The sequence below is a fragment of the Sander vitreus genome, unplaced genomic scaffold (assembly GCF_031162955.1).
Source record: "Sander vitreus isolate 19-12246 unplaced genomic scaffold, sanVit1 ctg565_0, whole genome shotgun sequence".
NCBI classification, from domain to species: Eukaryota; Metazoa; Chordata; class Actinopteri; order Perciformes; family Percidae; genus Sander; species Sander vitreus.
This window is the reverse complement of record NW_027595662.1, coordinates 4,727-20,000: the sequence shown is the minus strand read 5'-3', so window position 1 is coordinate 20,000 and position 15,274 is coordinate 4,727. Positions and strand designations below refer to the sequence as shown.

The 15,274-nt window shown below is 44.7% G+C and overlaps 2 protein-coding genes across 2 annotated transcripts in view; both read right to left on the bottom strand.

The window, feature by feature from the left end:
• Nucleotides 1-3,941, bottom strand: part of LOC144514401 (serrate RNA effector molecule homolog) — a gene marked incomplete at its 3' end in the record, with an annotated part of 9,315 nt that extends 5,374 nt beyond the window's left edge. The window contains exons 1-2 of the mRNA XM_078245525.1: nt 3,831-3,941; nt 2,767-2,889 (exon numbers count right to left, since the gene is read on the bottom strand). Coding sequence (XP_078101651.1) covers nt 2,767-2,885 — 119 coding nt within the window. The remainder of the gene's footprint in view (nt 1-2,766; nt 2,890-3,830) is intronic.
• Nucleotides 3,942-6,143: 2,202 nt separating this feature from the next.
• Nucleotides 6,144-13,630, bottom strand: LOC144514402 (junctional adhesion molecule-like; the record flags this gene model as incomplete). Its single annotated transcript, XM_078245527.1, has 3 exons — nt 6,144-6,402; nt 6,529-6,882; nt 13,231-13,630. Coding segments are annotated over 3 exons (945 nt in total), but the record flags the coding sequence as incomplete, so codon positions are not given.
• Nucleotides 13,631-15,274: the final 1,644 nt, after the last annotated feature.

Sequence of the window (15,274 nt, the reverse complement as noted above, 5' to 3'; positions counted from 1 at the left end):
AGTCAGCAGGACGTTGTGATGTTGGCACTTAATGTTTTTTGCTCCATGACAGACATGATATAGAAAAGTCAACTTTCACCGTTCCCCCGTTCACGTGACGCAACGTCAGTGTGGGAAGTGAGGCTCTCCGTGTGTAGAATCCAGTCTACTTCACAGTTTACTTCACACAAGAGCAGCCGTTTCCCCCTGCTGCCATCGGAACGTTACGTAGTGACGTTACGAAGTGACGTTACGTGGCGTTGCGAGCGACGTGCAGTGGCGTTACGTAGCGACGCCATGAAGCGCGTCATGAAGCGGCGTCATGAGCGACGTTAAAGCGGCGTTGCGACGCCATGAAGCGACGTTACGTAGCGACGTCATGAAGCAGCGTCATGAGCGACGCCATGAAGCGACGCCATGAAGCGGCGTTTCGTAGCGCGCCATGAAGCGACGTCATGAAGCGGCGTAAAGCGACGCCATGAAGCGGCGTTACGGCGGCGTTAGGGCGGCGTCATGAGCGGCGTACGTAGCGACGCCATGAAGCGACGCCATGAGCGGCGTTACGAGCGACGCCATGAGCGACGTCGCAGCGGCGTCGCAGCGGCGTCACGAAGCGGCGTGATTAAGCGGCGTCACGAAGCGACATGAACGTCATCGAAAAGCTGCAAAACCCCGCGATGAAACCACAGTTTTTGATACTTCACAGTTTAGACCGTTTACTTCACACAAGAGCAGCCGTTTCCCCCTGCTGCCATCGGAACGTTACGAAGTGACGTTACGAAGTGACGTTACGTAGCGACGTCATGAAGCGGCGTGGTGAAGCGACGTGGTGAAGCGACGTCATGAAGCGACGCCATGAAGCGACGCCATGAAGCGACGCCATGAAGCGACGTTACGTAGCGACGTCATGAAGCGGCGTCATGAAGCGACGTCATGAAGCGACGTCATGAAGCGACGTCATGAAGCGACATGAACGTCAAAACCCCGCGATGAAACCACAGTTTTTTTTCATAAATATCCCGCATATTCCGCATTTTTTTAAGAAAACGTGAGACATAATCAAGGATTTTTTGCCCGCAACAATCACAAAAAAACGCTGCATTTTTCTGGAAGGACTGTCAGAATAGTACGTAAGCTGCAGCTGCCGCTGACAGTGATGCACATTTCCACGGGTAGTGAAGCTCCAGTAGTCAGTGTTTTATGTTCGCTGCAAAGAAACTAAATCACCTGATTAATGCAGCGTAATCACGACGTCTCCCGGCCATTTTTCACCGCAGAAAGCTGCTCCCAGCCAGGCTGAAGCTAACATAGTTAGCCTGAAGAAACAAGGCGTCTGTCCCGACTAACGTTACGGTTCGGAGCTGCGACGCTGGAAACGTAACACTAACCTACAACAGAAGTCTGTGTCTGCTATAACGTCATTTACACTGACTGAAGAGCTCTTGGATACACAGTGTGACATGCAGGCTCTGCATGCTCAGCCAACCACCAATCACAATCAATGTTGATCAATTAATCAAACAACCAAAGCTAGTCGACCACAACCTGAAATCTAGAGGAAGCAACATGCATTATTAATATCATTCACTTCAACCTGGATTGATATTATATGAATACAATGCGTCATGTCAACCAGTGTATTCAACTACCTAGTGTCCCTCTCCTAAATCTCTTCAGAATAGTCACAGCTATTACTTGCGGTCCAGCTGGGAGGAGGCCTCGGGGAAGACCCAGGACTAGGTGGAGGGACGTCCAGCTGGGAGGAGGCCTCGGGAAGACCCAGGACTAGGTGGAGGGACGTCCAGCTGGGAGGAGGCCTCGGGGGAGACCCAGGACTAGGTGGAGGGATTATATCTCCAACCTGGCCTGGGAACGCCTCGGGATCCCCCAGTCAGAGCTGGTTAATGTGGCTCGGGAAAGGGAAGTTTGGGGTCCCCTGCTGGAGCTGCTCCCCCCGCGACCCGACACCGGATAAGCGGATGAAGATGGATGGACATTACTTGCGGTGTGTTTGTAAAGTATTAAAGAAAAGACTGGTTCACATTAAAAAAGTTCTTTTTTGTTTTCTCTGTAGATGCCCTCCCCTCCCAAATCACCCCAGTAGTCGAGAATGATTGAGTATTTCCAAATAAGGCTATTTATGTCATCTTGTAAAAATTAGTCCTTTTTTCAAATAGCAGGTTTTTCCCCCCAATATGGTGCAGGCCTACCAGGAGTCCTTTTTAAAATACGGACTTATCGCAACAGCTGATTGTGGCGACAAGCTGGCAAAGGAGGCGATGAAGCCTTCAGAACTTATTCTGCACACAGAGACCAAGCACCCCGAGTTTCTGCCGTGACAGCAATCAAAACATTAGGACATTAGGAACGCACTTTGGGTGTATACAGGAAACAGGAAACGGCACTGCCTCTATCTCTGCCACAAGTTTTAAAACCCCAAACACAAGTTTCCTCAGTCCCTCTGACTCTTTCCTTTCTCTCTCCGGGAAATGAAGCTGCCTTCAAGTGCGATCGGAACCATCTTACGGTAAAACAGTTATTGTGGGGGGGGGGGGGGGGGGCCCAGGACGTCACACAGTCAGGCCGTTTCGGTGGAACTTCCCCACTGTCGGGACTACCCAGCAGAGAATCACCCTACCTGTCTGTTTCTCTGCCTGTCTGTCTGTCCGACTGTGTCGTCTTTTGTCTCTCTGTTCACCTGCCTGACTGTTTCTCTGTCTGTGTGTGTGTGTGTGTCTGTGTGTGAGCGTCGGGGTCTGCCTGTGAATCTCAGGTGTGTGCACGTACCTGTCGGGCCAGTCGTCCCTCCTCCTCTCCTCTCTCTCTCTCGACCGCTCCATGTCGCTCCTCTCTCTCCTGAACTTGTCCCGCCTCCTCCTGTCGAATTCGTCATCGCTGTCTCCCATTGGACTAAAACAAACACACACACACTTTAACAGCCAAGATGCTATAAGTTCAGAGTGGATGGATGCTTTTTATTCTCGTTATATTTCCCCCCCAGATCTATGTTGTGTGTCTCTGTGTGTTTGTTTATGCGTATATATATATATATATATATATATATATATATATATATATATATATATATACACACACACACACACATACGTGTTACACGTTTTTCTGTCTTTATGAAGCACTTTTGGTTCATGAAATAAAATAGAAAATCTAAAGTCAAACAGAAATGTGAATGTAACTAACGGAGGAACAAATATTCTGTTTGTTTACTGCAGTAGAAGTACTAAAACACTGTGGAAAATACTCTGATACAAGTTAGAGTTCTGCCTTCAAAACCTGACCGAAGTAAACGTGGTATTGGTGAAATGTACTTCAACTGTACTGCACTTTGGTCTTGAAATATTACAACTTTTTTGGACCATTTTTTTTTTTATATTTGGACTTTGTTATTGACATTTATTTCTTGTAATATTTTGACTATTTTAGGATGCTCTTTACTGAAATATTGAAGAATAAATGTCGCAGTAAAATGAAGAATCCGTTAAGAAACAAACATCATGAACTGCTAGTTAGCCTGTTAGCTTCTGCTCGAGTCTAATAGTATTTCAAACTGCTCTCAAACGGACTACAAACACACGGAAAGTTGACGTTAAACCAGACAACACAAACATGCTAATTAACCCTAACACAAATAAACAAACAAACATTAACGAGAGCTCACACTAACGCTAGCAGTTAGCCACGAAGCTAACAGCGGCGCTAGCAGCAGAGCTAGCCCGGCGTGCTAACGCATGCGCCGCTCGGGCTCCTATTCGCTTATTGTTCGCTTGCGCTCTGACTGCCGTGTAAATGAGCAGTTCTTAAAGTGTTTACCTGAGTGTGTGCGGGTTTACCTGGAGCTCTGTCTCCTCTAAACTCACTTACAAGCTCCGCAGCTAACGGACAACACACAGATATCCCGCCGCCTGACCGAGAGCACAGCGGAGCAACGAGACTTCCGGTTTCCTCCAAGTCAGAGTTTTTCAGATTAAAAGTCTAAAGTGAAAAGACGTCTCCCCTGGAGGTCAGGAGGGGAAACAACAGCCGCACACACAGCTGTTGTTAAAAGCGTTTCTGAAACAGTTTTTCAGTAATGTACCGCCTTTTGAAATATTTCTTTCAGCCAAGTAGCGTAACCGTAACCCCCTGACCTGAAGCATTTTTGGTAAAAAAACAAACAAAACAAAGTCTTTATAAAGAGCTGCAGCATCTGATTTACTACATAACAAGCTGAAATGCTAATGTTTAGAATCCAAAACTTCTTTATTCAATATATATGTTCATATGTTGTTATATATCCCCTTATAATGCCCATATTTAATTATTAAACTTTATCCTTGCACTGCTATATAGTTTTCATATGACTATGTCTACATTATTCTCTTATGTTGTCCATATTTAATGCTGGTCTCTAGACTTTACCCTTGCACTATTGGACTTGTTTACACCATACCACCATGACACACTCTCATAGAGCACCTTACCATGCAGACTGACACACACAAACACACACACACACACACACACACACACACACACACACACACACACACACACACACACACACACACACACACACACACCTCTCATAGAGCACCTTACCATGCAGACTGACACACACACACACACACACACACACACACACACACACACACACACACACACCCACCCACACACACACCCACACAGACACACAACTCTCATAGAGCACCTTACCATGCAGACGGACACACACACACACACACACACACACACACACACACACACACACACACAGACACAAACCCTCTCATAGAGCACCTTACCATGCAGACTGACACACACACACACACACACACACACACACACACACACACACACACACACACACAGACACACACACACACTCTCATAGAGCACCTTACCATGCAGATGGACACACACACACACACACAGACACACACACACACACACACACACACACACACAGACAAACACACAGACACACACCCTCTCATAGAGCACCTTACCATGCAGACTGACACATACACACACACACACACACACACACACACACACACACACACGACACACACACACACACACACACACACAGACACAGACACACACACAGACACACAGACACACACACAGACACACACACACACACACACACACACACACACACAGACACACACACACACACACAGACACACACACACACACACAGACACACACACAGACACACAGACACACACACAGACACACACAGACACACACACACACACACTCTCATAAAGCACCTTACCTGCCCTGTCACTGCAAGCCTCTCATGATTATACATCCCTCAGTATTCATGGGGATTTCTTTAATTAGTTAATTATTTCTTATCATACCTTTAGATAGGATTTTCTTCTTTCTTTAAATACTTTTTACTAACACTATGCTCATTGTTGATAACTGATAGTCAAGGAAATATTTGTATGTGTGTGTGTGTGTGTGTGTGTGTGTGTGTGTGTGTGTGTGTGTGTGTGTGTGTGTGTGTGTGTGTGTGTGTGTGTGTGTGTGTGTGTGTCTGTGTGTGGGTGTGTGTGTCCGTCTGCATGGTAAGGTGCTCTATGAGAGTGTGTGTGTGCTGTGATGTGTGTGTGTGTGTGTGTGTGTGTGTGTGTGTGTGTGTGTGTGTGTGTGTGTGTGTGTGTGTATGTGTGTGTGTGTGTGTGTGTGTGTGTGTGTGTGTGTCTACTGTCAACATTAAATATCTACATTAACAGTATGTATTGCATGATTAAAATATGTTGTGTATATTAAATGTGAATGCACATATATGTATGTATGTATTGGTATTAGTTCTAATAAATATTAATCACAGACTCACAAGATTAACATCCATATCAAACATTAAAACTTGTAGAAAAATAAAGTATTTATTAAAATAACATGAAAGATTAAAACAGTTTAAGGTGCATTAAGGCATCTGAATGTTAAACCTGAGTTATTAACTTCCATCATGTCTCTGATCATTATTATTTCATCCATTCATTCATATTCAATAATTATCAGCTGATTTCACAGATCATCACTTTGGTATAGTTCACATTTCATAACATTTCCTTTAACAAACATCATGTAAATAATACTTAGTAGATAATAATCCAGTTGAAGGTCTTATTTAGAGACTCGTCCTCTATGTCCTCCTGAGATATTCTGAGCAAATAGCAGATCTGCACGATCTCACACCCACAGAAGTAAGAGGTCAGACGAGGTTATCGGCCGATGCTTCATCATCATCATCATCAGCAGCAGGTTGTCCTGATCTCATGTTGTTACGTCTTTTATATATCAGGACACCAACCACTGCAGCAGCTACAGGAACCAGTCCACCTGGAACAGCTGCTGTCAGTTCACGGTATCGGCCTCCAGGAGAGGAGTTTCTATTCTCAGAACCTGAAGATGAATAAACATATGAGTCAGTAAATGTGTGATAGTGGAGCAGTCTTCATCCTCTCTGATGTTAGAAACTGCAGCTACAACCTGATACTCAGAAAAACTCACTGAGAGAGACTCACTCACCTGGCTCTGTAACCTGCAGACGGATGGTTCTGATTGGCTCAGAGTCGATGATGGCTCTCTTTTTACGTCTTGAACCACCAGTTTTAACTCGACACTCGTATGTCCCGTTGTCGATGCTGCTCACATTCTTCAGAATTAAAGACACGTCTCCGTCCTTCAGCTCTCTGTCCACCAGCTCCACCCTGTCCTTAAAGGATGGATGCTGGTGGGTTGGATCCAGGTGTCCGTCACTGCAATAGAGGACGTAGTCTGGCTCCAGGTCAGGTCTGGTCCACTCTACAGCTCTGATGGAGGAATCAGCAGCCTGACACGGCAGAATGACATCATCTCCAGGGTTCACTACCTCAATCAGGTCTGAAAAACAATAATAAACTACTATTAATAATAAAAAGTCATGTTATTTCAGTAACCTAACACCCGTGGTCCTCCATCAGCTGTATCACAACGCTGGTTAACAACTAGTTCAGTCAACCCGGGGTTTCCCAATCCAGCGACGCACGTTCACATAAAAGAGGCGGGGTTTGAACAGCACGACCAATCACAAACATCTACCAGAACACAGACACGGTTTAACAGGCTAAACGCAGGAAGGAAAGCTGGCAAATAATAGGCGACGCTGTCTTTCATAAATCACAACGCTCATCCTATCATTATCACTTCCAGTGGTGTAGTCTACGTACATACATATACAGTACAGTACACCCACTATAATAGTATACATTAGACTACACTGGTCACTTTCTCTCTCTCTGTCTCTCTCTCTCTCTCTCTCTCTCTCTCTCTCTGTGTCTCTCTCTCTCTCTCTCTCTCTCTCTGTCTCTCTCTCTCTCTCTCTCTCTCTCTCTCTCTCTCTCTCTCTCTCTCTCTCTCTCTCTCTCTCTCTCTCTCTCTCTCTCTCTCTGTGTCTCTCTGTGTCTCTCTCTGTCTCTCTCTGTTTCTCTCTCTCTGTCTCTCTCTCTCTCTCTCTCTCTCTCTCTCTCTCTGTGTCTCTCTCTGTCTCTCTCTCTCTCTCTCTCTCTCTGTCTCTCTCTCTCTCTGTCTCTCTCTCTCTGTCTCTCTCTCTCTGTCTCTCTCTCTCTCTCTCTCTCTCTCTCTGTCTCTCTCTCTCTGTCTCTCTCTCTCTGTCTCTCTCTCTCTCTCTCTCTCTCTCTCTCTCTCTCTGTCTCTCTCTCTGTCTCTCTCTCTCTCTCTCTCTCTCTCTCTCTCTCTCTCTCTCTCTGTCTCTCTCTCTCTCTCTCTCTGTCTCTCTCTGTCTCTCTCTCTCTCTCTCTCTCTCTCTCTCTCTCTCTCTCTCTCTCTCTCTCTCTCTCTCTCTCTCTCTCTCTCTCTCTCTCTCTCTCTCTCTGTGTCTCTCTCTGTCTCTCTCTCTCTCTCTCTCTCTCTCTCTGTCTCTCTCTCTCTCTCTCTCTCTCTCTCTCTCTCTCTCTCTCTCTCTCTCTCTCTCTCTCTCTGTCTCTCTCTCTCTCTCTCTCTCTCTCTGTCTCTCTCTCTGTCTCTCTCTCTCTCTCTGTCTCTCTCTCTCTCTCTCTCTCTCTCTGTCTCTCTCTCTCTGTCTCTCTCTCTCTGTCGTCGTGGTACAGAAAACTCTGGGTTGAACCTGAAGTTACCTCCGTTAACGCCAAATCCTGCTTGGTAGTACAGGCCTCTGCTTTGGAAGACATCTTTACCTCCCGCTGCCTCCAAAAAACAACAACTATACTGTAGGACTCTTCCCTCCCTGCCCCTCATCTCTTTGACCTTCTGCCCTCAGGCAGACGATGCAGAACACTTACAACACGCACCACTAGATCGTTGAACAGTTTTAACCCAAAGGCCATCACTACACTGAACACTACCATGAAATCATCCAGCTAACTGGGATTGTGCAATGAATTGTACTATCTATTTATGTTGACAGAATATGTTGGCCGTGTACCTGCTGATAGTGTGTGGAAGTGGAATGTACAAATGTTATTTATATAGTTTTATTGTTTTATTTGAGATCCGTCCTCACTTGGTGCAGCATGATGTCGTGTAGTCAGACAGCCAGCAGGAGGCAGCTTCTCTCTGTTCTCCAGAGGAGCATTTCACTGGGAAGGCTTTCATTCACGGGAAGTCTGCAGAATAATCAGCTCCACCACTGGAGGGACAAAAGGCCCAGTGGACAGACAGAAACAGAACTGCATTAATGCATCAATATATGAAAAGAGTTCATTTATATGTTACATACAGACTTGTGCATCTGTTTTCTATCAGATCAGCAGTTTGTCTGCAAGTAAACATGTTTCTGTGTTTCATGGATCACTTCCAACAAGTTATTTTATCTGAATGCAAAACATGTCATGTCATATTTAGGTTCTTCTGCCAAAGACACACCCATGAAGCTGAACTGACAAAAACAAGACAAATATGTTAAACTAAAACACACACATTCAGACACACCTATATACATAATACAGTCATCAGCTTCATAATAAAGAAATCAAATAAAGATGATCTGAGAGCTGATTCCAACTGTGTTTGGTCCAAATGGTCCACAGAGAGAGAAGAGGAGACTAACGTCATGAAGGGGACGACTACATCCTTTTAGAGCGAGTCACTGGGACTAGATTCTGTTTAAAACATGTGAACACACATACGTACAAAAACTCGGACTCACACAGCAACAATTGTTTCCTAGGATGGTTAAGGAATGTCCCGCCCCACTCGGCCCCTCATTGGCTAGTACTTCATCGGTTGGATTGGTTAGATTAAGGCATGAGGAGTGAGATTGGTTAGGGTAAGCCAATCAGAGGTAGAGTAAGGCGGGACATGTCTTCACCGTCCTAGGAAACACAAACTCTTACAGGAAGACAGAATCAGACATAAAGCTGAACACAGAGACATCTACGTACACATTGAACTATTAGGAACCAAATATAGCTGCATATATAATAAATATATAATATAACAATGACCAACAAACAAGTCAAAGTGCTTCTGTAACATAACAAGAGTATAAATAGTGTGACATGCAGAGAGGAGAGAGTTAATAAAGCTGACTGAGGTCAGTCAGTGCTCTGTGTGTTTGTCTGATCAGTTAAGATGGCTGCTGCTTCCTCTTTCCTGCTTCACCTTCTTTATAGTCACAGTTTTTATTCAAACTGCAGAATAACGTTGAGTAAAATCCCCAAAAATAAAATAATATTTAACTAAAGCTCCTGACCTAAAACACACTTTCAGTTCTGTTTTCTGTGAATCATTCCAGTGAGATTACTAAGGCAACTTGTCTCATTTAACAGTTCAGTGACCAACCTGAGTGTTGTGTACAGTGAAGGTTGAACAACATCACATTTATTTTTTCTTAAAGCAACGACACAGTCAGTATTTGAATCTCCTGATCAGCTCTGAGTTCAAGCTGAAAAATATTTGGAATTGAAAACATCTTATCGTCGTGTTACAGGGACAGACCATGCAGTGTTTATCAGAGAGAGGAGGAGGAGTTCATCATGCTGCTGCTGCTGCTCAGACACAGGCCTGATGGCAATGTTTTACATGAGTTAACACACTCAAAGGATACATTTCCTCCTTCTTTACACATTAAACTGTCCTACCCCAAAACACGCTGCTTAGGTTTTTATATGAAGGATTTATTGGAGGATGGGAGTTTTATTGTGGCAGACTTCTCTATTGACTTGTCTGTGTGCAGCGACCTCATGAAAAAAAAAGATGCACATACTGTGTGCCATGCATCAGCTGACCTGCTGCTGCGGCAGGCAGACGCCCTGAAACAGGAAACTAATTGAGAACAACATCCCATTTCTCTCTTAAAGCAACAGCACAGTCAGTATTTGAATCTCCTGATCAGCTCTGAGTTTAGCCTCAACATTTAGAAGTTAAAACGGTTTTATCATCGAGTTACAGGGAACAGATAAGCAGCGTTTATCAGTCAGAGGGGGGGGGGTTTATGGTGCAGCTGCTGCTCACTGATTACGTATACTTAAATATTAGGGTTATACATCCTGTTCAGGGCCGGACTGTTGCACTGGACAGATATTTAAAAGATGAGTTCATGTGTGACTCACTTCACACTGAATAAAGTACCTTATGTGGAGTCTAAAATGAGTTACTGTGACTGTGACATTGGTGCTGTTTGTTGGTTTTTTGTTCCCCCTAAACATACCACTTACTCTGTTTCAATCACAATTCTCAGCAGCTTTGCACTTTGCACGCATCAAGAAACCATTACAGAAAGCTTCCTGGAAAAACCCCAGACAGCCTACAAGAGATCACAATGTGTTGTACAAGTACTCCATTAATGTTATGTACAAATATTCTTTTCATGCCACTATCTGCGTCTACTCAGAGGGAAATACCCAAACCACCATCTTTTTTTCTAATCTTAACTAGTCATTTAAGTTGTGTCACCACATGATGGCCATTTTTGCGGGCTTAACTGAACTGAAACGTCCGCCTTTACCGGCTGTGTCTTTACTATACTCTGTACATGGCTTACAGTCACCTTATTTTTTAGGAAATTATACATCTTTGCACTTTATGTCTTTGTTTTGTTGTCTTTTTGTTATTTGTAGGTTGTTTGCTGTATGTGGTTTTTATCTTGTGCTCCTGACTGTAGATCAGTTTTCCCATGTGGGATAATACAGTGACTCAACTGAACTGAACTGAACTGAACTGCAGGTGAGAAACACAAAGACACTGAGGATTGAACCCCGTCCGGCGGTGTCCAATCCTCTGTCCCTTTGTGTTTCTCACCTGCAGCGGTTACCTGGAGCACAGGCGTGAGTCAACAGCTTACTGCACCTAACCCTATAATAACACATCTTGGTCATAACTCACAAAACATCCCCAGATTGGTTTTTAAAGGACAGTTTGGAGAGCTGAGCAACAGTTAAAACGTGTCGTGTTTCATGCTTCTTACGGTCAGTGCGCATGCTCCAACGGTCTGGGAGTTGATACTGATTGTGGTCAAAGGTAGAGCGTCTCCAAGAACAGACTTCTTCTCTTCTGTAGCCAATCACTGCAACAGGCCGCGTCGTTACAGAACCTTGCAGACTCTCCGCTCACAGCCGCCCAGGCTGCAGTTTGGATATATCTCCGACCTCATCGCCCCGACCGCCCTGACTGAGAGAAGCATGAAATAAGTTAGAGTGTGTTCGTGAAATCCTGGACATGTTGGACAAAGGTCTCTTCAGCTGAGACCAGAGACCCTCCATCAGATTCAGATCTTAGTCTCTCAGGATCACATCCTTCCCCCAGTCTCTGCTCCTCCTCAACACAGTTACAATATTAATATATTAATATAACACACACACAATATGAGGTTGATATTTGGAGCGGCTTTATTTGTTTATTAAAGTAAGATAAAAGAGTAAAACAGTTTAAGGTGCATTAAGGTATCTGAATGTTAAACCTGAGTTATTAACTTCCATCATGTCTCTGATCATTATTATTTCATCCATTCATTCATATTCAATAATTATCAGCTGATTTCACAGCTCATCACTTTGGTATAGTTCACCTTTCATAACATTTCCTTTAACAAACATCATGTAAATCTACTTAGTAGATAATAATCCAGTTGAAGGTCTTATTTAGAGACCTTCAACAACAATATTCACAATGTAATCAACTCCTCAGTTTAAACCATTCAAGCTGAGTTCATATATAATCATCAGCTGGAAATATAACATTTAGCACCATGAGGCTTTATACGGCCGAGCAGAAAACAATCATTTAATATTCCCTCCATATCAAATGGATTATTACCAAACAGAAGACCTGTTGAAGAGCTCTCTACACCTGATTAGAAGATATTTGGGGGCTGCTCCGTCTGCTGATATTTACAACTAAAGAAACATCATTTCCTGTTGAAAGCTTGCAGGCAGACAGCTCAGCGTTGAGCAGATTATTGTTACATCCAGTTCAGGGGTGTCACGATACCAAAAATTCAGTAGTCAATACCAGTAAAATAAGGATTCTCGATGCTGATTGATACCACGGTAAAAAAAAATCCTAAAGGAAACACTAGATATTGTCTGAACATCTTCATTCAAACCTCTCTCTGCTGTTAAACATTTAAACTGAATATATTTTTGGTAAAATGTTGTAGTTCTCTAAAGGTAACGTTAACTCTCAGTCTGATCCTCCTCTGGACCATCTCATCATGGGAGACCCTACAGGATCTCAGAGCTCCAGATGATACAGATCCCAGACTCAGATACACAGACCCCTCCACCACGATGGGAGGGGGGGGGGGGCAAACTGACCAAATAGCAGCTCTGCACATGACCTCACACCCACAGAAGTAATGAGAATCATGTTGTATATACAGCACATGAGAACACTGTCTGGTGTTCAGAGCTCTGGGAGTTGTTAGAGGAGCTGAACGTCTCCTGCTTCATCAGCAGCAGCAGGTTGTCCTGATCTCTTGTTCTTACGTCTTTTATATATCAGGACACCGACCACTGCAGCAGCTACAAGAACCAGTCCACCTGCAACAGCTGCTGTCAGTTCACGGTATCGGCCTCCAGGAGAGGAGTTTCTATCTTCAGGGACATCATTCATTGAGTGTCTATCCATGGAGTGACCGCTGTTTGAACCTGAAGATGAATAAACATATGAGTCAGTAAATGTGTGATAGTGGAGCAGTCTTCATCCTCTGATGTTAGAAACTGCAGCTACAACCTGATACTCAGAAAAACTCACTGAGAGAGACTCACTCACCTGGCTCTGTAACCTGCAGACGGATGGTTCTGATTGGCTCAGAGTCAATGATGGCTCTCTTTTTACGTCTTGAACCATCTGATGCAACTCGACACTCGTATGTCCCGTTGTCGATGCTGCTCACATTCTTCAGAATTAAAGACACGTCTCCGTCCTTCAGCTCTCTGTCCACCAGCTCCACCCTGTCCTTAAAGGATGGATGCTGGAGTTCTGAATCCAGGTGTCCATCTCTGTATAAGAGGACGTAGTCTGGCTCCAGGTCAGGTCTGGTCCACTCTACAGCTCTGATGGAGGAATCAGCAGCCTGACACGGCAGAGTGACATCATCTCCAGGGTTCACTGTTACCTCAATCAGGTCTGAAAAACAATAATAAACTACTATTAATAATAAAAAGTCATGTTATTTCAGTAACCTAACACCCGTGGTCCTCCATCAGCTGTATCACAACGCTGGTTAACAACTAGTTCAGTCAACCCGGGGTTTCCCAATCCAGCGACGCACGTTCACATAAAAGAGGCGGGGTTTGAACAGCACGACCAATCACAAACATCTACCAGAACACAGACACGGTTTAACAGGCTAAACGCAGGAAGGAAAGCTGGCAAATAATAGGCGACGCTGTCTTTCATAAATCACAACGCTCATCCTATCATTATCACTTCCAGTGGTGTAGTCTACGTACATACATATACAGTACAGTACACCCACTATAATAGTATACATTAGACTACACTGGTCACTTTCTCTCTCTCTCTCTCTCTCTCTCTCTCTCTCTCTCTCTCTCTGTCTCTCTCTGTCTCTCTCTCTCTCTCTCTCTCTCTCTCTCTCTGTCTCTCTCTCTCTCTCTCTCTCTCTCTCTCTCTCTCTCTCTCTCTCTCTCTCTCTCTCTCTCTCTCTCTCTGTCTCTCTCTCTCTCTCTCTCTCTCTCTCTCTCTCTCTCTCTCTCTCTCTCTCTCTGTCTCTCTGTCTCTCTCTCTCTCTCTCTCTCTCTCTCTCTCTCTCTCTCTCTCTCTCTCTCTCTCTCTCTCTCTCTGTCTCTCTCTCTCTCTCTCTCTCTCTCTCTCTCTCTCTCTGTCTCTCTCTCTCTCTCTCTCTCTGTCTCTCTCTCTCTCTCTGTCTCTCTCTCTCTCTCTCTCTCTCTCTCTCTCTGTCTCTCTCTCTCTGTCTCTCTCTCTCTCTCTCTGTCTCTCTCTCTGTCTCTCTCTCTCTCTCTCTCTCTGTCTCTCTGTCTCTCTCTCTCTCTCTCTCTCTCTCTCTGTCTCTCTCTCTCTGTCTCTCTCTGTGTCTCTCTCTGTCTCTCTCTCTCTCTCTCTGTCTCTCTGTCTCTCTCTCTCTCTCTGTCTCTCTCTCTCTGTCTCTCTCTCTGTCTCTCTCTCTCTCTCTCTGTGTCTCTCTCTGTCTCTCTCTGTCTCTCTCTCTGTCTCTCTCTCTCTCTCTCTCTCTCTCTCTGTCTCTCTCCCTCTCTCTCTCTCTCTCTTTCTCTCTCTCTCTCTCTCTCTCTCTCTCTCTCTCTCTCTCTCTCTCTCTCTCTCTCTCTCTCTCTCTCTCTCTCTCTCTCTCTCTCTCTCTCTCTCTCTCTCTCTCTCTCTCTCTCTCTCTCTCTCTCTCTCTCTCTCTCTCTCTCTCTCTGTCTCTCTCTCTCTCTGTCTCTCTGTCTCTCGTCGTCGTGGTACAGAAAACTCTGGGTTGAACCTGAAGTTACCTCCGTTAACGCCAAATCCTGCTTGGTAGTACAGGCCTCTGCTTTGGAAGACATCTTTACCTCCCGCTGCCTCCAAAAAACAACAACTATACTGTAGGACTCTTCCCTCCCTGCCCCTCATCTCTTTGACCTTCTGCCCTCAGGCAGACGATGCAGAACACTTACAACACGCACCACTAGATCGTTGAACAGTTTTAACCCAAAGGCCATCACTACACTGAACACTACCATGAAATCATCCAGCTAACTGGGATTGTGCAATGAATTGTACTATCTATTTATGTTGACAGAATATGTTGGCCGTGTACCTGCTGATAGTGTGTGGAAGTGGAATGTACAAA